We start from the raw sequence: 22,723 nt of genomic DNA, 5'->3' as shown, positions 1-22,723 counted from the left end.
AGGAGAGTCACACCACCGACGGTACCCTTTGACGACAGAAACCGGATTGGCCACATTTGGTGCGCGAACAAAGTAGAAAGATTTGGAGGGATGGATGGCTTTGCCAGGGCGAAAAGAAAACCGGAGAGAAAACCAAAAGCTAAAGAAAGGATAGAGAAAAAAGAACGTGAGTTTTTTCTTGTCGAAAAAAGAATAGTCACATCACACAAGAGGGTACCTTTTTGATAATAATCGACTTGACCGGTTACAGATACACGCGAGATAAAACATAGTCTGGATGATGGATGATGGATGCGCGGGGATGCAATGATAGTGAGAGTTGTTTAGGTAAACAGAAAAAAGAGGAGAAACCAAAGAAAAAAGAAAAAAACGAAGACAAAATATATGTGGATTTTCCATGGATAAAACAATAGTCACCCACCGATGCATGAACTCATAGATCGAAACGTATCTGCTCATGTATTATTCAATCATTGAAAATTGGAGCGAATGAAAGAAAATACAGTAAAGTGACAAAAAAAAAACCAAATTGAATGATGCTGCAAAATACCAGATCGTCGTATCATCAACCTTCTTCAAAAAGAGCTTTACCCGCATTTATTTGAACGACAACGATGCCCTATTTGACCACAACTGGCACAAGTGACTGTGTCGCCTATTATTCGTGGGAAGAGTTTTGTGGAGAGAAATTTAGGCAACGACGAATTGTAGAGCGCTGATGATCATTGCCGTTGCAAGATGGACACCAACGCGTGGTTAAAAGATATAGAAGAAAGGCCTCAAAAAAATTAGCAGGTTCTGATAGCTTTAGTGTAGATCGTGTGATTTACTCATCTTAAATAATGATAATAAGAAAAAACGGCTAATACAATAATCCTCTAGTATTTCTTGGGGTAATAGACGGCGCCTTTGCAAGTGCCTGTATGATCCGCGTCGGTGATTTGGTAACGATCACGGCCCGCCACATGGAAGTAAAGGCCGATTTCCTGGAGCTGACCATTACGATCACAATCTAATTTGACTTTACCGCCATATGTCTTTTGAATGGCGTCCAAAAATGTCTTGTAATTGTATGTATTTCCTGGAATAACGCCGGCAAGGCTGAAGAAAAAAAAAGTGTCAGATGGGCGAAAGTTTTCGTGGATCCATCCATTTTTGCGTTTCACTTACTTGAGTGCACCATAAATATCGTAATCATGATGGAGATCCATTGCTTGCTACAAATACAAAAAATCCAATTTTGTTGAATATGGCCCAATCCCGCAAATCATGTAAAGTTTGCGGTTCTTACGTGAAAGTATTCCAGCACATCATCGTATTGGGTATAGTTGCCGTAACAAACGGGTCGCAAGGTACTGACGCAGGTACCATGTTTCGTCCATTCATGTGACCAAAACCTAGAAAACCATAAAAACAAATAAAGAAACTTTGGCTTTTTTCAAACGTAAAAAAAGAAACCTTGTTGGTGCGAAAGCTTACCAGTTATTGTCGTCCTTATAACTCGGCCAGTAGGCTTGCATCAGTCGGTACAGTTCAGGATCGCGGTCTCGGACAATGGTGGCCACTGTATTGGAAGCCCGCTTGGCATCACAGCCATTGGAAGGCGCGCGACCACCAGCGCTGTTGGTTGAAATCAGTGAGTCATTCTCCTTGCAACTAGACATACTGAAATGGCAGCCCTATGCTTACCAAGTATTCGGCCACAAACCTACCGCGTGCCAAAAAAAAACAGGTATGAGTCTCCATGGCCAGCATCACGAAATTGCATGTAATGAATGACTGTGGCCATGACTTACCGTGAATGGTGAATTCGTTTGCAGGACCGTAACCTGGCACCCACTGAAGTGTAAACACGACTTGACCGTAGGTGGGTGAGCAACAGGCATCGACGGCGCCTGTAACATGACATGATAAAACGGAGGCTGTGATTGGAGAGGAAACCGAAATGAAACCGAAATGAGTATATGCAATCAAATTATCCGATGATACGTTCTTGGCGATTATTTTGGAGAGGATACTAACGGTTACAGGAAAGGGGAGCCTCTTTAACGGCTCGCTGGAGGGTCAGAGCTTGACACCCTAAACCGAGAAAGAGTAAGGACAAAAATGACCGCATGTCAAGATGAGTCTTTGATTGCTAGGTTTCAAAATTTAAAAAGAGAGAGTTGATATAAAAGCCTCGAAAATTTCTCGTCTCGTGAGTCTTTTTATACCACCTGGTTATCTGAATCGTGACCATGGCCACTTATTGCCTCCCGAAGTAGTATAGTCGAGTGGAAATCGCACCGTCTGGCTGGCCAATGTTTTCTTCAAGCGGTGCCACATTGGTTCTGCTTTTACTCCGCTCGTCTTCCCAATTTCCGACGTAAAAGTTTCGGTCATGTTACCCACTGTTATCATGCTGCTTTTTTCGAGCAGTCTAATATTTGTCGGGGCAATCAACGAAAAGGCCAATCATCGGAAACCCGTTGCGCATGATAAAAAAAAAAGCCGATAGCAACATCTTATCGACAAAATCAAACAGTGATGCATATCCAAAAAGAGATTCGTCAATCTATCCTACTTTATCTGCTTCCCAACCATTGATATGCGGATCAATGTCCACGTGTTGTACATTTGTATTGCCATCATGGGAATTTTTAATTTCTTCAAACGCCTAACAGAAACTTTACATAGCATACAGCACTGAACTTTATGCAAAATAATAAAAACACTACCTACATAGCATGCGATACCCACGATCTCCGGATCCTATATTTTTGAATCGCATGGTTACCACACACCCCATTGTTTTGGTATTTTCAGACGATACTAAAATGGCTATTATTACCCGTTTGTTCACTTTATTTGCATCGGACTGCTTATAATTTGTTTCGTTGACCCATTTTTTCGCAGGCACAATATGCGTAATTGCACTTGTACTGTTACTCCAAATAAGATAAAATTCGAATTAGCATGTGGTCACAGAAACCAAATTACTCATGATAATTGCAATCCCTGATTGCAAGGTATATGTCCTAGAGCAGCAGATGAGGTTGACTACCGAACCTTCTGCCAAATGGTTCACGTTTTATAGCACTCGCCACGGGTTGACAGTCCAACCTTTTATAACGGATCATAAACATTAGACGATTTGTCTACGACTGAAAAGAAAGATGTTCCTTGCTCCACATTTGTAAATTGTATACCGTGCCACTCGTACCTTATTCATTACACTTTTTTGGCTGATGAGATCGAATCATTGTGCACGTGGGTCCCTGGAAACCTTTTTTTTTTTTTTTCGCCAGCATTTGAACTGGTGCTCTACGTCAACTTCCCGCAGCACCTTGATCAGCTTCTTTAAAGTCATTGATTGTACAAGTGGCATATTGTTAAAATTTTGATAGAAAAAAGGTCGCTTATTTGTAAAGTAACAAAGTAAACTCTTTTTTTTTTCTTTTCAAAAACAAAACCATGAAGGTAAACAAGGAACGGGACAAAACTGACGTAAAATAATGGTGCTACATCCATGCGATCTCAGCTGCGGAGCTTTGCCTTTCAAATCGGCTAACAGCAGGATGTCCTTGTTTCTATTAAATGGGTATATAAAATAGTGTCCCATTTTCTTCACTTGTTGTGTGATCTCTACCAGTTTATGGTGGCCAGTTGTACATGTGTTATGAAACGAGATGGCGTAAAAATGGGGATAGTGAACCTTAATTAGTTGACACCCGCCACGCCATATTCAGCTCAAAATTGATCCGCTGGTCCTATGTGGCCTCTCATTATTATTTTTCTGCATTTTAGTTTCAGGAGGATTGTAGACAATGGGTGTTGTTTTGTCCATCAGATTTCTGTATGAATTCGTTGTTTGATGTTACTCAGGTTCCATGATGCATGATTGCTTTTTTCCATTTTATTTTTTTGGGCGCTAAAAACAAACAGTTTGTGCAACTTGCAGCGGAGAAGCGATCAGAGCTTATTTGGGAATCATGGATCAAGCATAAAAAAAGAGAGTTGGGCATGCAAATCGACCACTGTTTTATTTCTCTGTAATTTTCCATTCAATAGACAACATCCCTTGGCCCCTGGATGCTTGTTCCAGAAAAGGGCAGTGCAATGACATCAGTATTCTCCATGAAAAAAATCAAAGTCACTGTGTTTATTGACATAGCAATTGCACCGACTTGACAGCCCTCTTTATCTTTTTACTGCTCTCTACTCTCAACCATGCTGCTCGATAAGAAAGCTTCAACATCTAACAACGAATACTTTGGTTCTCGCGTCTACAACGCTTTCCGCAATGCCGCTCTGTCTCGCTGGGCGAGTTTAAAAGTGCCTGTACCCGAAACAGTGGTCCATATGGCTCAAAATATTCAAGTCTTTCTTCGTTATCGGTAAGTCATTTGCCCTGGGCGACATGTCCTGATGCACCCCTGGGGTGATGCATTCGCGTTTCTCATTGTGTCTTGATATAGTAATGCCTCCGATCATGCGTTACTGCGCGCGCTTTGTCCTAGTATGGAGCATCCGGCTACCAACGTTTATATCCCCTGTGTCAAGGAAACACTTGCCTTTGATAAAGTATTTAGGCAAAACTCTTCCCAAGAATCGATCTTTTGCGAAGTCGCTGAATCAATGATCGAACAAACCATGAACGGGTAATGAAATCGGACAATCAGTTGTCATTTTCCGCTTCGTATATTCTCCGATAAGCTAACTCCACCGTCCATCCCATCCATCCATCCATCCATCCAGATTCAACTGCAGTATCATCGCGTGCGGCCAGTCCGGCACAGGAAAAAGGGATTCAACGGATTTCCTGAACTGCGTAATATAACTGGATTTTTCAATATGATAAACTATCTTTTTGCGGATGAGACGGACAACCTTTGGTACTGGATTCTGGTAGCGAAAGGAGCTCTTCTTTCTTTATGCATGTTTATCATCGATTAACAAAGAATAAAAGAATCCAGGCAATTTTCGGTAAGAAATCTCTGAGATACGTATTACGTGTGTGATAATCATTACATGATGAAAGCCACAATTTTTACATTTGAAATTTTATGGCTCATTCTAGCCTTTCGTTCCCAAATTCGTATAAACAGTTTAGTGTGTGTTTCCCACTCGTAAATAAAACAGGCGTTTCAACCTCAATATACCGTCAAAACCAAAAGACAACCCAGGACTTACTCAAAAACATCATTAACACAACCCACTTAAACAACACTTTTAAGCAACGGACCATGAAGCAAATCATTAAGAATGTGGTTTATACCAAGGACAAGTGAAATGGAAAAACTTTCAAAAATCTCAAAAACACGAGGATAGCCAACAGAAATATTGAAAAAACAGCCTTTCTTTTATTGATGAAATGGACAAAGAAAAGAAAAAATCAAAAAAGGATCCATAAAAAGGCCAAGCGTACTGGACAGATGGGACATGTATCACAATCAAGGGGACTCAGGTGGGCATGACGTGATGGAAAGGGAAAAAATATCAGGTATTGAGGGAATAGGCGGGAAAATACTCGTCTACAAAATTGATAGACAGCAGAAGTAGCGCTACAATGATCGAGCCGCTGATTCCCATTATAACGCAGTCCCATAGGCTATTTCCTCGGCTGAAATAAAAAAAACCGCATGAGATTTGCCCAAATATGTGTTTGTTGTTTTGAATCGTCCATTTTTGTCGACAGAATGTCCCTCTTATTCGCCAGTGGCCTTTTTATTTCAGTTGACATCGTCGAGTGTCAGTGAATAGGTTTTACATAGATTCGATTTTATTGGTAAAGGCGTCTGAGTTTTTTGACCCAGTGGTTTCCGCGGGTTAACAGGGTAGATGTCGGAATTCCCGCATGATTCCCGGAAAGGCGCAGTATCTCACGAAAATATGGCAGTAAAATCATGAAAAACTCAAGGAACTGACGATAACACAGTATGTGGAGAGAAGGATCGAGAATAAAGACGGCCCGACAGAAAAGGACAATGTAGCAATGGCAACCAATGACAAGTTGGGAAATATTCGAGAATCAGTGTATCGTTTCCTGGGTGAAGCGTTGTCCAGGATCTCCTGTTCCAGTGAGCATGACCGGTTTCACAGCTTCGATGGAAAATTTCGCTGTGGTAAAAAGTGGTGTGACCGAACCCCGCTGGAAAATATACTTAAAAGCATGCAGCTGGGAAATTTTGGTTATTAGACAAGAAAAAAAAGTTCATCTTTTTTTTTATTATTTTCTACCTTTTTACCTGTTTTTCCATTCATCACCCTAATGTCCTCTGAATCACTTGAGACTCTTGTTCAAGAATGGCTTCGTCTTGACAAGGTACGTTAAGCGACTCTCTTTTTCTGTTACTGCTATTCTCTAACCTTAATCCTCTGTCTTTTCTTTGGACAGAACGAAGAAACCCGCAATGAGATTCTTGAACTTCAAAAAGCCAACAATGTTGAGGAACTCAAGAAGCGTCTCGTCAACCGTATTGAATTCGGTACTGCTGGTCTTCGTGCTAGAATGGAAGCCGGCTTCTCCCGAATGAACGACTTGACCGTCACCCAGGCTTCTCAGGTACGTTGTGCAAAAAAACAAGGATAAAATGGCGGGAGTAAAATATGTTGACAAAGAAGGGAATGTTGACCCAGAGTTTGGTTTTATTTTCATTAAAAAAAGGGTCTTGCCAAATACATTGAAGCAACTGTGACTGATGCCAAGTCGCGTGGTGTTGTCATTGGCCACGATCATCGTCATCACTCTGAAAGCTTTGCTCGCTTGACCGGCGCTGCTTTTATTCAACGTGGTTTCAAGGTCTGGTACTTTAAGGATTTGGTCCATACCCCTCTTGTTCCCTATACTATCAAGAAGCTCAAGGCTGCCGGTGGTGTCATGATCACCGCTTCACATGTAAGTTGACTGCAAAGAGAAACAGAGAAAAAAACCGATCAAAGTGACTGACCTAGTTAATTTTTGTGATTTAGAACCCCAAAGATGACAACGGTTACAAGGTGTACTGGGAAAACGCTTGTCAAATTATTCCTCCTCACGATGAAGGTATTGCCGCCACGATCCTTGAAAATCTTGAACCCTGGACCTGGGACTACGAATTGGTCAACAAGAGCGATCTGTGCTCGGATCCTACCGATGAAGGTGTCATTGACTCGTATTTCGAGGAAGTCAGTGCGTTGTGCAAGTTCCGCGAAGACAATGAAAAGACGCCTGTCAAGTTTGTGTACACGGCCATGCACGGTGTAGGTTATCCTTTCGCCAAGCGTGCTTACGAATGCTTTGGTCTGCCTCCTTTCATCACCGTGGACAAGCAGCTTCACCCTGATCCCGATTTCCCTACTGTGGCTTTCCCCAATCCCGAAGAAGGCAAGGGTGCTTTGAGCTTGGCCATTGAAACCGCCGAAAAGCATAATGCAAACATCATTTTGGCCAACGATCCCGATGCTGACCGTCTTGCTATTGCTGAAAAGCTTCCCTCAGGTGAATGGCGTCTGTTGAGCGGCAATCAAATTGGTTCAGTGCTTGGTGCGGCGTGCTTGGAGAAGGCGGTGGCTGCTGGTAAGCCCAAAGACAAGTTGGCCATGGTCGCCAGTACGGTGTCGTCGAAATTCTTGGCCCGCATGGGTGAAGTCGAAGGTTACCGTTTCGAAGAATCCTTGACCGGTTTCAAGTGGATTGGTAACACGGCCATGAACCTTGAAAAGGAAGGTTACGAAGTGGTGTTCTCATTCGAAGAAGCCATTGGTTTCACGGTGGGTGATATCGTCAAGGACAAGGACGGTGTGAGCGCTCTGGCCTTTTTCTCGGAATGGGCCACTCAGTTATACAAGCGTGGTTTGACCGTCTACGAATACTTGGAAACCTTGTACAAGAAATACGGCTATTTTGTGTCTGACAACTCGTACTTTATCTGCAACGACAAGGAATTAATCAAGAAGATCTTCCAGCGCATCCGATTTGGTGATGAACCTGCCAAGGAAACCGCCGGTGCATACGAATACAAGCTTGCGTATCCCGAAACCATTGGTGGCTACAAGGTGACGTCTGTGCGTGATTTGACAATCGGTTACGATTCGAGCATTCCCGGTAACAAGCCGTCGATGCCTGTGTCTGCTTCGTCCGAGATGATCACGTTCCGATTGGAAAACAACACCGTATTCACGATCCGTACCAGCGGTACCGAACCCAAGATCAAGTACTACTCTGAATTACGTGGCGACTCTGAAGACCAGGCCAAGCTGGATTTGGCCAAGGTGGTGGAAGCCATTGGCATGGAATTGATGGAATACGAAAAGAACGGTCTTCAGAAGAAGAAGAGCGATTAAACAATTTTGTATGAAAAAAAAACGAATTCCCCCTTCCCACTTTCCGTATTTAAACCGTCCTCCCCAACCAAAATCTCTTTACACCCTTTGTTCCATAATAAACCATGAGCGTGGAATTAAATCTCTTTCTAAAAAAATTCATCACGTCGTTCTTGAACCCTATAATCAAAAAGCAGACACCCATACTCGTAAACCGGTCTATATCCATCAAGATGTGCATCATTTCAAAATCTGGGCTACCTTTTGCTTTAGCTATTAGTGTTGTGTGCGAATATGGATCAAAAAGATAATTGAAAAAGGCCCGCCTGAATAAACCATTATCGACCCTGTTCGCGCCGTGCATGGTTTTTGTCATTGGACCGATCCTTTTTCGGAGCCTCATGAGCGACATTAAATATCGGGATATTACGACATTTTTAGAAAAATAAAAAAAAGGGTGGATCCAACAACCATGGCCAAAATAACAAGAAAAAAAAAAGCCAGCACAAGATTACATCCATTTTCTTTGTGTGAAAGGCCTGTCCCTTTTTCCTTTTTTATTTCTCTTCTTTGACTACTTTATATTCAACGTTTTCTTCTTGTTTGTCGGGTTCTTTTTATTGGACTTCTGTTAACTGACAGTATATATATATATATATATAAAAAGAAATACCTTTGGAATGAGAGAAAGAAAAGCTCGACAGGCGGCGTCTACGGCGCGTGAAGCCATTTCCGTCATACACGTCGAGCAACCTGTACGTACACGTAAACCGAATCGCGGAAAACGCAAAATAAAAGGTTCGGTTTCTGACCAAAATGAACATGACTTTGCAATCGCTCCATGCCGTTAATGGAAACTCTTCCATTTAGCCAAAGAAGAATCTGAGAAATCAGACGTTGCGCAAGGTGATTTTGAGTTGGCGCGCCAGGCACCGTAACCAAAAAATAAAATGAAAAAAGTTGCTTGTCCTAAACTCATTTAGTGCTGGAGCAGGAGAATTCAGAAAAAGACATTGTCCCAAAAACACGAGGAAGAAAACCAAGTAACCAAACAACCAACAAACGAGTCTCCAAAGACGTCGACGACAAAAACCAATCCGTGAAACGTAAACGATCAAGCACTGAGAATGAACCCGAGGTAAATAACCTAGCTAAATCGTGCGGACGGAACTAGTATCTAATCAAATGGGAAGCAGCCAACGCGACGTCGACCTTTGAGCCCACCTCTCACCGATACATCCATTGAACGACCACGCAACGTTGACAGAGTTATCTACGGTCGCGCCGAAATCGGGGCGTGGTATTATGCTCCGTATCCCAGTGAATTTGGTGCCTTGATTGACCGACTCTACATTTGTGAACGATGTCTACAATACACCAATCTGGAAAAACAGTATTTGGCACACAGGGTAAAAAAGAAAAATTCCACCATTGTCCAAGAGTCTTTCATTTTTCCTAAATGCTTTTTTTTAGATGCAATGCCAGCGGAGGCGACCACCCGGCAAGGTTATCTATAAAGAGAATAAAATCAAGGTCTATGAAGTGGATGGACGCGACGACAAGGTAACCAACAAAAATTCGTAAAATGGACCCCCATCATCTCCCCTTCACTGGGTAATCCATGGGACTCACACGCCAACTCTGTTCATTTAGCTCTATTGCCAGAATTTATGTCTGTTTACCAAGCTATTTCTGGATCACAAGACGCTGTACTATGATGTGGAAGGCTTCAAGTTTTATGTGCTGACAGAAACCAGTGGTCGCCTTCGAACCGATATTATGGCGGGTTACTTTTCAAAGGTACGAAAAGCCCTTTTGGTGTGATCCACCAAAATTTTACTCATCCATACGTCTCTTTCAGGAAAAGATTTCCTATGACAATTACAATCTAGCATGTATCATGACGCTTCCCACCCATCAACGAAAGGGCTACGGACGCCTGCTCATCGAATTAAGTAAGTGGGAGTACAGGTTATTTTTCATCTGAAAGCGTTGCGATGATGTGATGGATACCAACACTGATTGTCTAGGTTACGAGTTGTCGAGAAGAGAGGGGGTTATAGGGTCACCTGAGAAACCACTCTCCAATCTTGGTTTACTGGGGTACCAGTCGTTCTGGGCATCCACCTTATTATCCGCGCTTCATCCATTGAAAAGCAACGTCACCATCGAGGAACTGTGTTGGCAGACGGGTATTCACGAAGAAGATGTGATTAGTACCTTGAAAAGACTGGATTTGCTGGATTATTGGAAACCCCCATCGGGAGACTCCGAGATCCCCCTCGAAATCTGTATCACTCACCAAATGATGAATCAAGCCATGACGAAATTCAACATCAAGCTGGGAAGACGATTGAATCCCGCCCTTCTTCAACTGCAATAAACCCCACTTTCAAAATCAATTCATGTATAAAATAAACCAGATCATCCTATGTCGTTATACTAGAAAGTGACAGAAAATAAACAAAGAATCAAGCATTAAGTGTTAAAGTGGCGTGAAATGTTTCAGAATGATGAATGAGCAAATAAAATACAACTTTTTGAGCCGACGGTTCACTTGTTCTCTTCTGGGTTTCTCCTAATGACCGATACAAAGCCAGAAAGAGCACCTGTCAGGTACGTTTTTCACGGATCTGTACGTATATACTCTGTTGTCCTGACAATGGCTTCACCAGAGTATGGGTCGATGGATGTTTCGACATGATGCACTACGGCCATGCCAACGCATTGCGACAGGTAAAACCAAGATTTCGTGTTTTTTCAATTGAATACTGACAATTGTGTAAAAACACCAAAACACAAAGGCCAAGGCTATGGGTGATTATCTTGTGGTAGGCGTGCATTCGGATGCCGAGATTGAAAAGAACAAGGGTCCCACGGTCATGCGTGAACAGGAACGGTAAGCCCATCGTTGCGAATCAACTTTGTTTGTTTGGAATTCGTGACTGACCGATATCCTGACCAGATATGATGCGGTGGCTGCTTGCAAGTGGGTCGATGAAGTGGTGCCTAATGCTCCTTATAACACAACAGTGGAGATTTTGCAAAAGTACAACATTGACTTTTGTGTTCACGGCGATGACATCACCACCATGGCGGACGGCACGGATTGTTATCAAGCCGTCAAGGATGCTGGTTTATACCGAGAATGTAAACGTACAAAGGGAGTGTCAACTACCGAACTGGTGGGACGCATGTTGCTCATGACCAAGGACCATCATAAGCGACCATTGACGCCCAATACTTCGTCTATTCTTGCAATCAATTCACAAAACTTGGACATGTTTTCCGCAAGCGGCCCCGTCGCCCAACGCACCGCCGTATACCACTTTTTGCCGGCTTCAAAGCGAATTGTTCAATTTTCGGAAGGTCACAGTCCCAAACCCACGGATCGCATCATTTATGTGGACGGCACATTTGATCTGTTCCACGTCGGTCACGTCGAGTTCCTTAAGCGGGCCAAAGCACTGGGCGATTATATGATTGTTGGCATTCATGATGATCAGGTATGCTCATAATTCACTACTACTCCTCGCTGTTCTTTTAACTTGACCTTGTTTCCTAGACCGTGAATGCAATCAAAGGCGCCAACTACCCGCTGATGAATCTCCTGGAACGCGCTCTCAGCGTATTAGCTTGTCGCGTAAGTAAAAGGAAAAAAGGAAGAGTGATATGAAGAAAAACAAACAATCTAACCCCATGAATCATTTCAGTACGTAGATGAAGTGATCATTGGCGCTCCATACAGTGTGGGTGATGAGATTCTGTTGGGTGAGCATAAAGTGGACCTGGTGATTCACGGAAATCATCCATCGGGACCGGACATCGACGGAAACGATCCATATCTGGCAAGTTTTTTGATCCAAACATTCTTCTGCAACACGGATAACTAACAGTCATGCTTTTTCATCAACAGATCCCAAAACAGCGTGGCATTTATCGGGAGGTTGAGAATCCCAATGCGACCATCACTACCAGAGGAATCATTGATCGTATCATTCAAAATCGACTAGTGTAAGTGATGGGAAAAAGAAAAGAGTGGATTGGATCTTGTTAACCAATCAGCCAAAATTCGGTCATGATAATAGGTATGAAGAACGCCAAAGAAGGAAGAATGCCAAAGCTGCCTTGGAGGCTGAACAAGAAGCTTTGAGAAATGCAAATTGAATAAAATAAGCCTTTTTTCTCAAACACAGTTTCAATGGTCTTACGAACAATTCTACACGATCTTAAGCGTACACTCTTGGATTCATTCTATATCGCTTATACTGTATCGCAACAATCAATGCTTATACAAAATGGATCTGGTCGGCTGCTGAACCACCCTGGATTTAGGATAGGTCAAGGTATCAGGTATCAATATCATGGTTTCATTAACAGATTGGTCATGACAATTCAATTTTCGGAGCGGTTTTTACTCGTATGATATAGAAAGATAGGATAGGTTTCTAAAATAGAATACAGGGCATTACTTTTTTTCTTCTAAAACTAAGTCTAGAGTTCATCGTGATCGAGGTCGGCATCATCCTTGGTGGCGTCTTGGTCGGCAGTGGATGACAGGCTGATGGGTTGGGAGCTGTGAAGATTGATAAATTGGATCAGATCATCCAGCGATCGATCACCGTGATAATCAATCATCTCGTTGGTTTCTGCCTTGAAGAATTTCAGAGTCGGGAATCCGGCCACGGTGAATCCGCCTTCCTTGGGAATATCGTTCTCGGTACCATCCATTTTACCAATGACCAGCGCTCCACCGGTTTGTTCCTTAGCCATTTGACCCAACTGGTCCCACGTGGGCGCCAAGTTCTTGCAGTGACCGCACCACGGAGCATACACTTCCAAGAACACATCCTTGGACTTGTCAAGGACAATTTCATTGAACTGCTTGGCCACCACGACCTTGACCGGTCCGTCGTTGGTGGCGGGAATGTCTTGGGAACTGATGGCCGGTTCCATGTCACCACTGATATACTTTTCAAGGAAATCCTTGACGTTTTCCGAGGTCAATTCGGTGGACTGGTCCAAGGGGAATTTAGAGGCATCATCCAGATGCTGAATGGCAAAAGCGGGCCAGTGACCTTCCTTCAAACCGACATTTCTGGCGTGAGGACCAAAATCGTTGGCATCGATACGGACAAAGCTGATTTTGCCCTTGTACTGTTGAGCAAATGGCAGGAAGACTTCGGTTAATTTCTGGGAGTCTTCCTTGGATTCTGTAAAGATAAAGGCGAGTGGTAAGCCCGCATCGACGTACGACTTGAAGTTTTGTGGGCTGACATCGTCGAGCAAAGGCATGGCGTTGGCCTTGATAAACTGTTCAATGGCTTCCTGATCATCGAAAGCACCCACACGGTCGTTACGGCCTTCGTCAAACTGTTTGTAGAGCACCAGCGATGGGAACTTTTCGACGTTCTCCGATTTGGCCAACGCTTCATCCGACACGATACCAAACACATATTCCTCCCGAAGGCTGGAAGCGATCTTCTCAAGAGCCGCTTTGGAAGCAGCATCGTTTGCGTAACCCACAACAACTACACGGTCCGACTGCTTGAATGCAGCCAAGTTTTCGGCCGAAGCCACTTCGGAAAGGGCAGGCAGCGACTGCTTGACCATGTAGTTCACAATGCCATCGGCTTTTCTTGGTCCCTGATAGTCGGCGGTCTCGCCTTTACGGAAGACCTTGAGCGTAGGGTAACCTTGGACTTCGTATTCTTGGCAGAGATCCTGGTTCTCGGTACAGTCGACCTTGGCGATAGGAATGTCCTTGGCCTTGAGTTCGGTAGCCGCTTTCTCGTACTCGGGGGCCAAGGCACGGCAGTGGCCACACCAGGGAGCAAAGAACTCGACAAGCATCAAGTCCTTATCAAGAACTTCGGTAGCAAAGTTCTTTTGAGTGAGGGTCAACACATCACTTTCTTCTGCCATCACATTGGCAGCCAAACCAAGTGTGGCAACAATAGCGGACCAAATAAACGTTTTCTGAACCATGGAAAAAAGAAAAAGAACAGTAACGAGTTGAATATCAGGCGCACTTGCCGCATTATTAATTGCGAAGACGAAAAAAAGAAAGTCCACCAAAAAAAAGGTGGCCTCTTTTGATTGGCAGCTGCGATGGTACTTAATTACGAGCTCAACCACACCAACCTATCATTTCCTCCACCGCATTTTCAAACCATGCCCTTTCAAAGGCTGGGTTTCATTTTCTGAATTGGACCAACAGCAAGCACCGCCTCATGAAAAAACCGAACGAACCATATGCTACAAACATGTTGGCATGGAAAACCAGTTTTCAGCCGAGTCAAACTGGTTGTATGTCAACTGACTAATATCGTTGTCATCAGAAAGTTCGACATATTCAGTTCGGCGGCGGTTGAGAAAACAAAGATGACGGTTGAAATGGCTCAGTCAGTGAGAACATTGGAAGCGGGGAAACTCACCCATCAGGAAGTTTGCAGATGTGCGAATCAGTATTCAGGCAATGACACGCCTCAAGTTGGGCGAACAAGTAGGAGAGACCATGTCATTGAATTTGTGCCCTTTTCCCTGTCTAAATCGATTACGCTCATGGTTTTATGCAACCTTATTGCAAGAGATCGCATGCGTAATCGTTCATCATGCGCCCTCAATATGAGTACAAATCAACGAGAATACATGATCATCGATTCTTGTATTGACCAATATGCCCGAACTTCATACACAATAGCACGGAATAGGCCCATATTGGGGTTCATATATCACAGTGCAACTCAGAGACTCAGAGGCATTGAATTAGATCGTTGTCCAATCAAAGGAAGGCGGAAATAAGAAAAATAGAGTTTTTGGGTGGAATGGATAAAGCAGGCACAAAAATTGGTGGCTTGGGTCTTGTCGGGTGGGAAATGGCAAGATAAAAAAAAAAAAGTTTCATCCATCCACTGCTGCCTCCTATTAAAATCATCTAGTTACCTTGATCATGTCTGGCATGGAATTGACCGTCAACTATCCGCCCTCCAAATTCGCGGCTGATAACGATCTTTCAAGCCCCAATGTCGTGGAAAAGTACACCCTCGCTGCCGATATCGTCAATGGTAACGCATCATCTGCAGTGTGACCCCGAGTTTCTTGATCTAATTCCTTTTCTTCAGTTGTTCTTCCCGAGGTACTCAGCAAAGTCTCTCCCGGCGTTTCTGTCTGCGATCTTTGTCAATATGGCGACGACTTGATTGAAGCTTATGTAGGTGTCAGATACGCGCATGACCACTGCATTGGTTTTTTGATCCTCATGTTTTCTCTTTTTTCAGACATCGAGAATGCACAAAAAGTTGGAAAGAGGCGTTGCCACACCTACCTGTGTTTCGGTCAACAACCTTGTTCAATATGTTTCTCCTTTGGAAGATAACGACTATAATTTAAAGGCGGGTGATGTGGTCAAGATGTGAGTTATTCAAAAAGCATGGACGTGACAAGACCCTAAGGAGATCATGCTAATGGAAATCCGATATAGTGAATTGGGTGCTCACGTGGATGGTTACATTGCTACGGCTGCTCACACGACGGTGGTGAATCAGAATCCTCAGGAACCATTGCGTGGTACTGCTGCCGATGTGGTGTGCGCTACATATTACGCTTTTGAAGCCGCCATGCGCATGCTTCGTCCCGGTGTGAAGAGTTCGGATATTTCGCGTGTGATCACGGAAATTGCCGCTTATTACCGATGTGAACCTGTGGAAGGTAGTTACTCTTCCATGATGAAGCGATTTGTCTTGCGTGCTGGCAAGGATGTGGAGAACCGATTGAGCAGTGAAATGACAGTGGAAGAATTGGAAAAAATGGATTTCCAGATTGAAGCGAACCAGGTGTATCAGCTTAACGTGGTGCTCACCAGCGGCAGTGGCAAGGTCAAATTTTCGGAATATAAACCTTTTGTCTTCCAAAGAGATGTCAACCGATCCTACAACTTGAAGATGAAATCGGCCCGTCTCGCCTACACACAGATCAATGAAAAGCATACCGTGTTCCCCTTTTCCATTCGGTAGGTCCCTCATATCTACAAAAGAGTAGGGAAAAAAATAGAAATCACTAACTTGTTTTTGGATGGATTAGTGCCATCTCTGGTAACCATGCCCGTCTCGGTCTGACTTCTGTTGTGCAACATGAACTTGTTACTCCGTTCCCCGTTATGCGTTCTGCGTTGAACTCGGATGTCGTTGCCCAATTCAAGGCGACCATTCTCGTGACGCCCGAAGGTCAACTGCGTACCACTTTGCCACAACCTTTGCCCTACGTGCATTCACAATATTGCATACCCCAACCTACGCAAGCCGCGAATGTCTTGAGCGCTCCGGCTTTGAAGTTGATCAGACCCTTCAAAGGTTTCCCCGCAGTTCCAGTCGAATTTGGACAACGTCATGTGGAGGAAGAAGATGTTGCCATGGAAATGGATTAAGAAGCTTTCTTTTTTTTTTCTCGTCTCTTCATCACCTACAGCCCCATTTTTTTTTCTGATGCGCAACATACTGATCATATTTCTTTTCTCTTCTTTTTTTTCTTTTGATGCATCCAACATGATACAGAAACCAAAAACATCAACTCTTATGGAATTTGTAAATAGGAGAAAGACCGTTATTCATTTACATGTATTTTTTTTTCTCTCTCTCTCTCTCTCTCTCATATCTAGACTCTTTTTTTGTTTTCCCCCAAAAAGAAAATATCAATCTATCCAAGAAATGAAAGTACCGTACTCTCGTACATGGGTTTTTCGAGGTGTGTGTGTCGGTTTGAAGGAAGGAGGATCCATGTTGATGGTGGAGGTATGTGGCGCGTTTGAGGAGATACTTTCTGACGGCAAGGTGGGGACTTGAAATGGTAAAATGTGGCAAGTGTCTTTGACTTGCTTGGGTTTCGCGATGATCGGCTCTGGACAAGGACCGGGAATTCTGTACGCAGTATTGTATGTAGGCGGTTCGTGCTGTTGCCGTGTCATCAGGTAATCCTCCAATAATTGTGCGTTGCGCCAATTGCATTTAAAGGCAAAGTCTAAAATATCACCCAGGATCGGAACACATCCTATCTAAACAATGCATGATAACAAGAAACATGATGAGTTAGTCGCAAACAAAAAGTCAGACGTGTATATCAAGTGTCAAGGCCAACCGACCATGAAATCAACAAGTACATTCAGTACCATGCGCAGAATGAGGTGATTAGGTAGACTCACTCGAGCAGCGACTCGAATGAGATGAAGGGCTAACAGAGCGGTAATAGCGTCTCCCACCACAGGCACCAAGCCAATGATCCCGTCTAATCCTACAGAGATACAGCAACATTGACAGCCTTTATCGAGATACCAAGCTCGTCGCTTGACAGTCTTTAAAATATGTTGTTCGTAAGCGGATAACAGATGAACCGCCGTCTCTGAGGACGGAGGGGTAGAGGATTTCTTTGTGCGAGATGGATAGGTCATGGCTGTGGGGTAGCAAGGAGAAGAAAACACTAAAAGAAAAAGAGACGTGGGGAAACAAAAAAGAAAAAAAAAGAGGGAATCATGGGGATGAGACAGGATATGCATTATATAACGAGCGAGCCATCCTGCATAGAGTTTTTTTTTACCCAAGTTGGGTATGTTTATCTATGTCCTTGCCTTGTCCGCATTTTGACTTTTCCACTTTGGACCTTTTGGTAGGCGACGGCGCTTCTTCTTTACTGGAAGAGGAGGATGAGGGACGAGTTAAAAATTGGGTAATGTCTTTCTGCTTGGGATCTTGACGCGATCCCTTCTTTCGCTTGCGTTCGGGTTCCGAGATTTTATGAAACTGGCCTCCACACGTAAGTTGATGGTCTGCAAACCATGAATCGGCGGGCTGAGGCGGTCTTTGAATGGGGAGGAAAATGAGACATTTTTCACTTTGGCTAAAGGGAAACTTTTTGATCGTACCTATTCATGGATCGTTTCACTATCCCAAAATAAGGAGGTTTTGTTTGACAAACACCCTACCATAAAGCTTGTCAATCACACACAAAAAATCATAAACAAAGAGCCGTCAATTGTCTCGATTAATTTGCTTACATCGCATTGCCAAACATGGGTTCGATAATAATCCACTTCATCATGAAAGCTGACAATGATCATTAGTACTTAAACAATCCAATCCCTAGTCACTTGCAGATTTTCTTACTTGTGATAAACAGTAATATTGGTGCCTGCCTGCGCATTAATACGAGCTGCCACGCGAAGAAATTCTGGCCCATGTGATTCTTTTTTTTTTTTTCGTATTAGAAGTATTCTGGAGAACACAAAGAAAGAAAGAGAAAGAGACAGAAACAGATACCATGATCATCAAAGTTCTTTGTGACAAATAGTAACGCATGAATCATTTCGTGCTGCAAAAAGAGATGAGAAGACCGTTTATTAAAAGCCGGTGATTGTTTTAATAAAAATTAAAAAGACGAGCTTACCAAAAGCGTATCCACCATATCTTGGCGTGACCGAAATTTTAACAGTGGTTCTGACATTTTGATGGTGCACAAACCTCCGTTTCGATATTCGCACAGTCCCGCACTGGAAAACCAACAGTTATTAAGTTCCATCCTAACGCACAAGGGAGAGAGAAAAAAGGACGGCCCTTTCTCTTTTTTTTTTCTTTTCTTATTTACCATAAGGTCATGCGTTGGGACCATTTTACCTACGCCATTCCATTGAGATTCCAATGAGAGACGCGTGCATAAAGATATTCACTTTCAATTCAATTCTCGCATACCTCGACCATATCCAGTTTTCCATCGAAATAGAGCTGATTAAACGCAAGAAACAGTTCGTGCAGATCAGGATTGGGATCATACACTTGATGATTCGAGGAGGTCTCGGTGACAGGCGAAGCTGCGTTTTCCTCATCCTGAAGGAATTGAGCTAAAGCGGCATCGAGTTCGTCGGCTTGGGTCTGTTGTTGCTTATACAGTTGGTCTTCTTCTTGCTGCAGCAAACGAGCATACGCTTCATCTTCCGATATTGGAGGGTCCATTTATGCAAATTAGGAAAAGGAAACAAACAAGAATATAGAAAAAAAAAGGAAGAGACACAGCAAAACTCATTTTATTGGCTCGTTGGCTGTTTGACTTGATCAAATAAGATGGCTGTTATTGTCTTTGATCTCGGGCTGTCTATCAGTAAATGTGCGCAAGTGTGCGAGCAAGTGCGCAGGTGACGCAAGCCCAACTCCTATAAAGAAAAAAAAATCAGAACCATATAAAGAGACAACATTGCTTCCATCGACTTCCATTGCTCATCTTACCAGTTCTTATTTCTACCATGATCGCCGCGCCTACCACTGTAACTGCAGTGTATGATCCTCCTCCTTCGTCTTTGGCCATGCATCCAATGCATAATGATCTCAATGGCGCTAATCTTGATTCGGTTCTAGGCGCAGCCAATAATGGGTTATGTAAGTAACACCTCGTGCGCAGCCGCTGCCTGTCAGCATAAAACAAACCTTTTGAAACCCTTCCCCTCCGTCGTAAAATATTAAGATTGAATACTGATTCACTTGTGAAATTTTCATTAGCACAAGAACCCATGGTCCATCGGGAAGGAGAGGAGCCACTCCCAACCACGTATGCCAAACTGCCAAAAACCACCAAATTGGAGGAGGAACCGAATCCGTTTGAAAAAAGTTTCTCACGCGCTGATTCTCCTCTCAATGATGGTCCTTGCACCAATGCCAAGCCGATGCTTCCCCCTGTTGGATCTATTGCCAGTCCTTCCAAAAGCACCGTGCACTCAATGGTGTGGGATTCATTACAAACAGGGCCGTCACCACCTTCCATGCTTCAAGGGCCAACCGATCCGTCAGCAACGACGATGAATCGGTCCATCAATAATTTGGGTTTCCGGCCGATCGCTTCCACCACGAGTCTCTCGGCGGAAACGGCCAATGAGGCACCGTATTTAGTAAATGGTAAACTATTTTCCCCTTTCTTATTTTTTTTTTATCTGATTCGAAGATTAAAATCGTCCAAAAACGGGATCTCTTTTAGAATCGACTTGTTCAACGACGATCGATCGAGTTGTGCCACCAGCACCACCACCTACGTCGGCGAATCTGTCCAAGCCTACGGTCACTTCCAGATACGATCGTCGGCCCCATTCACCTGCATTTATTCATCATACCTATCCGGACCCCTCAAGTGTGAACCGTGCACGAGGAACAAGTCTAGCCAATTCGGTGGAGGACGCATCCAGTGCGGACTCTGAAAATAAACATGACATCCAACCTGCACGTCCCAAACGCAGCCGTACCACCAAACGTCCATCGGCAGCATCCCGTCACATCCAAGATGAAGAAAAACGGAAGAACTTTTTGGAACGGAATCGACAAGGTAAAGCTTCCCTTTTCTTTTTTCGGTATCGCTACTTCTTTTGTCAAATCATCATGCTCACTGTGTGCCTGGTTTTTTTCCAGCTGCATTAAAATGCCGTCAACGAAAGAAAGAGTGGCTGCAAAACTTGCAAACAAGAGTCGAGTATTTAACGGTAGATAATGAACAACTTCAATTACAAACTAGCTCCCTACGAGAAGAATTGCTGAATTTAAAAACAATATTATTGGCACATAAAGATTGCCCCATTGGTCAGGAAGCAATGTTAAAACTGATCCATCGTCCTATTCCAGGTTTGTCAGCCATGGGACAGATCACCCCGCCCTCCACCGCTTCCCCTCAACACGAATCGGATCACCCAGCTTCTGCTCCCGAAAACTAAGAAACTTGAACTGGTACATCAAAGAAAATGAATAAAAAATATAAAAAACAAGAGGAATAACAAAGGAACCCAGAAAAAGGGACCTGAAAAAAAAAGTAGTTCTACTGTAGTCAGATGCTTCTATGTGATGGGATGTGATGGTTGATGGTGCTTCAATGGTTATTCATAAAGTCGGCCACCAAGTGGAGAAATGCATCGGGTTTTTCGGCATGAACTGCCAAATGGAAAAAAAGGTTAAAAAAATGAGTTACAATGAGGCTAATTAATTTGTCAATGACTTACCCCAGTGACCTGCACCTTCAATGACTTTGACATCCGCATTGGGAAACCGTGCCTTTGGCAGATCCGGGTTATCAATAAATGGTTTTCGGTAAGGACTGTTGCCGCCTAAAATGAACCGTGTAGGCCCACTGTATTGTGCCTCGTCTATTAAAAACTCGCCCATGTTGCCCAAGGCCGAGGCCAGAATGTCATACGGTACTCGGAACTGATAATGGCCCTCGGGCTGTCGTTTGAAATTGGTCAAAAGAAACTGTCGGACCCCCAGATCGGGTTCGTAGCGTGCAAGGATGGCATCGGCTTCTTTATGTTTTTCCAGACCTGCATCATCGATGGCTCGCATGGCCTCGATATGCTCATCGAAATCGCGTGATAATTTCATATGCGCGGGAGCAATATCAGCCACAATCAATCTCGAAACAAGCTTCGGATAACGCAGTGCGGCTGTCATGACGACCTTGCCACCCCTTTTTTTGATAATCATAATGAATCCTCGTTACTATCTCTTCTTTGTATTAAATCCACCGAGTCGTATTTTGCTTACATGGAGTGACCTAGTAAAGCCGGCGATCCCAGATTGTGTTGACGAATAAATTCAACGAGATCGTTGGCCATGGCTTCGTAAGTATGTACGTTACTATGCGGACTGTCACCATGATTGCGCAAATCCTGGAAAGAGTCATTGAGACGATATGCATTACTATAGGAAACCGCTTGACGATTACCAATGTGTAAATGTCTCGAGACAATCGCCGGCTCATGGCTTTGGCGAGTGATTTCCAGTTTTGCTTGGAACCGAACAACCCATGGCAGACGACTAAAGGCGGTTTACCGACAGGCTCTTTTACTGGATACTTTGTATATGCGAGCGACACGGACGCCGTGGTATAGTGCCTAAATAATGGCAAGGCAATACATCGAGCACGAACGAACATGGTAAATAGTGATCGAGATTGCGCAAAAGGTCCAAATTCGTCTCAAAGACGGTGGTGCCCTCTTGTCACTCCGCCCTGCGAATGCGGTGGGCCAAACGGAACCCCGCAAAGCAGGATCAGCGCTGCAAATCTGGCCGAGGATTTTCACAGCCGACGTTGCTTTTTTTGACAAGGTACGCTTGATCTGATACAAAAAAAAAAATTAAGTGTATTTTTAGAACAAAATGGATCTGTGTGTACTGATGTGGAGAACAATAAACGTGTTTATTGCATCAAGTCAGTGAGCAGAATGCTTGGATTTCTGAAACTTCTGTCCAATAACAAGTGCGTGTCTTTAGACGCATGTAAATTTTCTGTCGATGCCTTCTTCATTTTCTACTGATCCTTGTTGAGGCTGTGTAATTTTTTTTTGAGATTCTTTTTTCATTTTTTCGGTTTTTTTTTATTAGTCTCAAACAGAAAAAAAAAGACGGTGTTGCCAAAGGGTTGGGCT

At 43.6% G+C, this 22,723-nt stretch overlaps 12 protein-coding genes across 12 annotated transcripts; 7 read left to right on the top strand and 5 right to left on the bottom strand.

The window, feature by feature from the left end:
* Positions 1–878: 878 nt before the first annotated feature.
* On the bottom strand, positions 879–2,116 carry BYT42DRAFT_594487 (ribonuclease T2-like protein; the record flags this gene model as incomplete). Its single annotated transcript, XM_051570774.1, has 6 exons — positions 879–1,101; positions 1,171–1,217; positions 1,292–1,397; positions 1,480–1,656; positions 1,793–1,922; positions 2,023–2,116. 6 exons carry the CDS (start codon positions 2,114–2,116, stop codon positions 879–881), a joined length of 777 nt encoding a protein of 258 aa, XP_051421595.1.
* A 1,913-nt stretch (positions 2,117–4,029) lies between these two features.
* BYT42DRAFT_606270 (uncharacterized protein) lies at positions 4,030–5,235 on the top strand. Its single transcript, XM_051571143.1, has 4 exons — positions 4,030–4,376; positions 4,458–4,640; positions 4,738–4,965; positions 5,060–5,235. Exons 1-3 carry the CDS (start codon positions 4,210–4,212, stop codon positions 4,817–4,819), a joined length of 432 nt encoding a protein of 143 aa, XP_051421594.1. The 5' UTR covers positions 4,030–4,209; the 3' UTR covers positions 4,820–4,965; positions 5,060–5,235.
* Positions 5,236–6,250: 1,015 nt separating this feature from the next.
* On the top strand, positions 6,251–8,304 carry BYT42DRAFT_547388 (uncharacterized protein; the record flags this gene model as incomplete). The annotated part of the gene is made up of 4 exons (XM_051565945.1): positions 6,251–6,304; positions 6,377–6,544; positions 6,647–6,877; positions 6,952–8,304. The coding sequence occupies 4 exons, from the start codon at positions 6,251–6,253 to the stop codon at positions 8,302–8,304; spliced, it is 1,806 nt and encodes a 601-aa protein (XP_051421593.1).
* Positions 8,305–8,746: 442 nt separating this feature from the next.
* On the top strand, positions 8,747–10,907 carry BYT42DRAFT_400204 (acyl-CoA N-acyltransferase). The gene is made up of 8 exons (XM_051563396.1): positions 8,747–9,081; positions 9,154–9,212; positions 9,278–9,421; positions 9,480–9,692; positions 9,757–9,846; positions 9,937–10,083; positions 10,145–10,238; positions 10,314–10,907. Exons 1-8 carry the CDS (start codon positions 8,964–8,966, stop codon positions 10,664–10,666), a joined length of 1,218 nt encoding a protein of 405 aa, XP_051421592.1. The 5' UTR covers positions 8,747–8,963; the 3' UTR covers positions 10,667–10,907.
* Position 10,908: 1 nt separating this feature from the next.
* BYT42DRAFT_400159 (uncharacterized protein) lies at positions 10,909–12,614 on the top strand. Its single transcript, XM_051563395.1, has 7 exons — positions 10,909–11,019; positions 11,088–11,182; positions 11,249–11,789; positions 11,849–11,926; positions 11,997–12,131; positions 12,200–12,297; positions 12,372–12,614. The coding sequence occupies exons 1-7, from the start codon at positions 10,984–10,986 to the stop codon at positions 12,448–12,450; spliced, it is 1,062 nt and encodes a 353-aa protein (XP_051421591.1). The 5' UTR covers positions 10,909–10,983; the 3' UTR covers positions 12,451–12,614.
* A 52-nt stretch (positions 12,615–12,666) lies between these two features.
* BYT42DRAFT_575965 (thioredoxin-like protein) lies at positions 12,667–14,379 on the bottom strand. The gene has a single exon (XM_051569004.1). The coding sequence runs from the start codon at positions 14,269–14,271 to the stop codon at positions 12,778–12,780; it is 1,494 nt and encodes a 497-aa protein (XP_051421590.1). The 5' UTR covers positions 14,272–14,379; the 3' UTR covers positions 12,667–12,777.
* An 812-nt stretch (positions 14,380–15,191) lies between these two features.
* Positions 15,192–16,986, top strand: BYT42DRAFT_599357 (peptidase M24, structural domain-containing protein). Its single transcript, XM_051570980.1, has 5 exons — positions 15,192–15,350; positions 15,408–15,496; positions 15,564–15,697; positions 15,767–16,294; positions 16,366–16,986. The coding sequence occupies exons 1-5, from the start codon at positions 15,236–15,238 to the stop codon at positions 16,706–16,708; spliced, it is 1,209 nt and encodes a 402-aa protein (XP_051421589.1). The 5' UTR covers positions 15,192–15,235; the 3' UTR covers positions 16,709–16,986.
* BYT42DRAFT_615499 (uncharacterized protein) lies at positions 16,973–17,725 on the bottom strand (the record flags this gene model as incomplete). The annotated part of the gene is made up of 2 exons (XM_051571968.1): positions 16,973–17,332; positions 17,420–17,725. 2 exons carry the CDS (start codon positions 17,723–17,725, stop codon positions 16,973–16,975), a joined length of 666 nt encoding a protein of 221 aa, XP_051421588.1.
* Positions 17,726–17,727: 2 nt separating this feature from the next.
* On the bottom strand, positions 17,728–19,387 carry BYT42DRAFT_400138 (SprT-like family-domain-containing protein). The gene is made up of 8 exons (XM_051563394.1): positions 19,020–19,387; positions 18,916–18,944; positions 18,718–18,820; positions 18,591–18,642; positions 18,438–18,516; positions 18,329–18,377; positions 18,197–18,252; positions 17,728–18,132 (listed from the first exon to the last, which is right to left on the bottom strand). The coding sequence occupies exons 1-8, from the start codon at positions 19,278–19,280 to the stop codon at positions 17,868–17,870; spliced, it is 894 nt and encodes a 297-aa protein (XP_051421587.1). The 5' UTR covers positions 19,281–19,387; the 3' UTR covers positions 17,728–17,867.
* Positions 19,388–19,424: 37 nt separating this feature from the next.
* BYT42DRAFT_400093 (uncharacterized protein) lies at positions 19,425–20,352 on the top strand. Its single transcript, XM_051563393.1, has 3 exons — positions 19,425–19,700; positions 19,821–20,210; positions 20,279–20,352. Exons 1-3 carry the CDS (start codon positions 19,568–19,570, stop codon positions 20,290–20,292), a joined length of 537 nt encoding a protein of 178 aa, XP_051421586.1. The 5' UTR covers positions 19,425–19,567; the 3' UTR covers positions 20,293–20,352.
* A 206-nt stretch (positions 20,353–20,558) lies between these two features.
* BYT42DRAFT_500142 (uncharacterized protein) lies at positions 20,559–21,016 on the top strand (the record flags this gene model as incomplete). Its single annotated transcript, XM_051564688.1, has 2 exons — positions 20,559–20,634; positions 20,718–21,016. Coding segments are annotated over 2 exons (375 nt in total), but the record flags the coding sequence as incomplete, so codon positions are not given.
* Positions 21,017–21,168: 152 nt separating this feature from the next.
* Positions 21,169–22,230, bottom strand: BYT42DRAFT_500138 (Alpha/Beta hydrolase protein; the record flags this gene model as incomplete). The annotated part of the gene is made up of 4 exons (XM_051564687.1): positions 21,169–21,230; positions 21,299–21,762; positions 21,840–21,964; positions 22,021–22,230. The coding sequence occupies 4 exons, from the start codon at positions 22,228–22,230 to the stop codon at positions 21,169–21,171; spliced, it is 861 nt and encodes a 286-aa protein (XP_051421584.1).
* Between the last annotated feature and the right edge of the window lie 493 nt (positions 22,231–22,723).

Source organism: Radiomyces spectabilis, assembly GCF_025331425.1.
Source record: "Radiomyces spectabilis strain NRRL 2753 chromosome Unknown BYT42scaffold_9, whole genome shotgun sequence".
Lineage (NCBI taxonomy): Eukaryota > Fungi > Mucoromycota > Mucoromycetes > Mucorales > Radiomycetaceae > Radiomyces > Radiomyces spectabilis.
The sequence above is the reverse complement of the archived record's forward strand: the minus strand, read 5'-3'. Positions and strand labels throughout refer to the sequence as shown.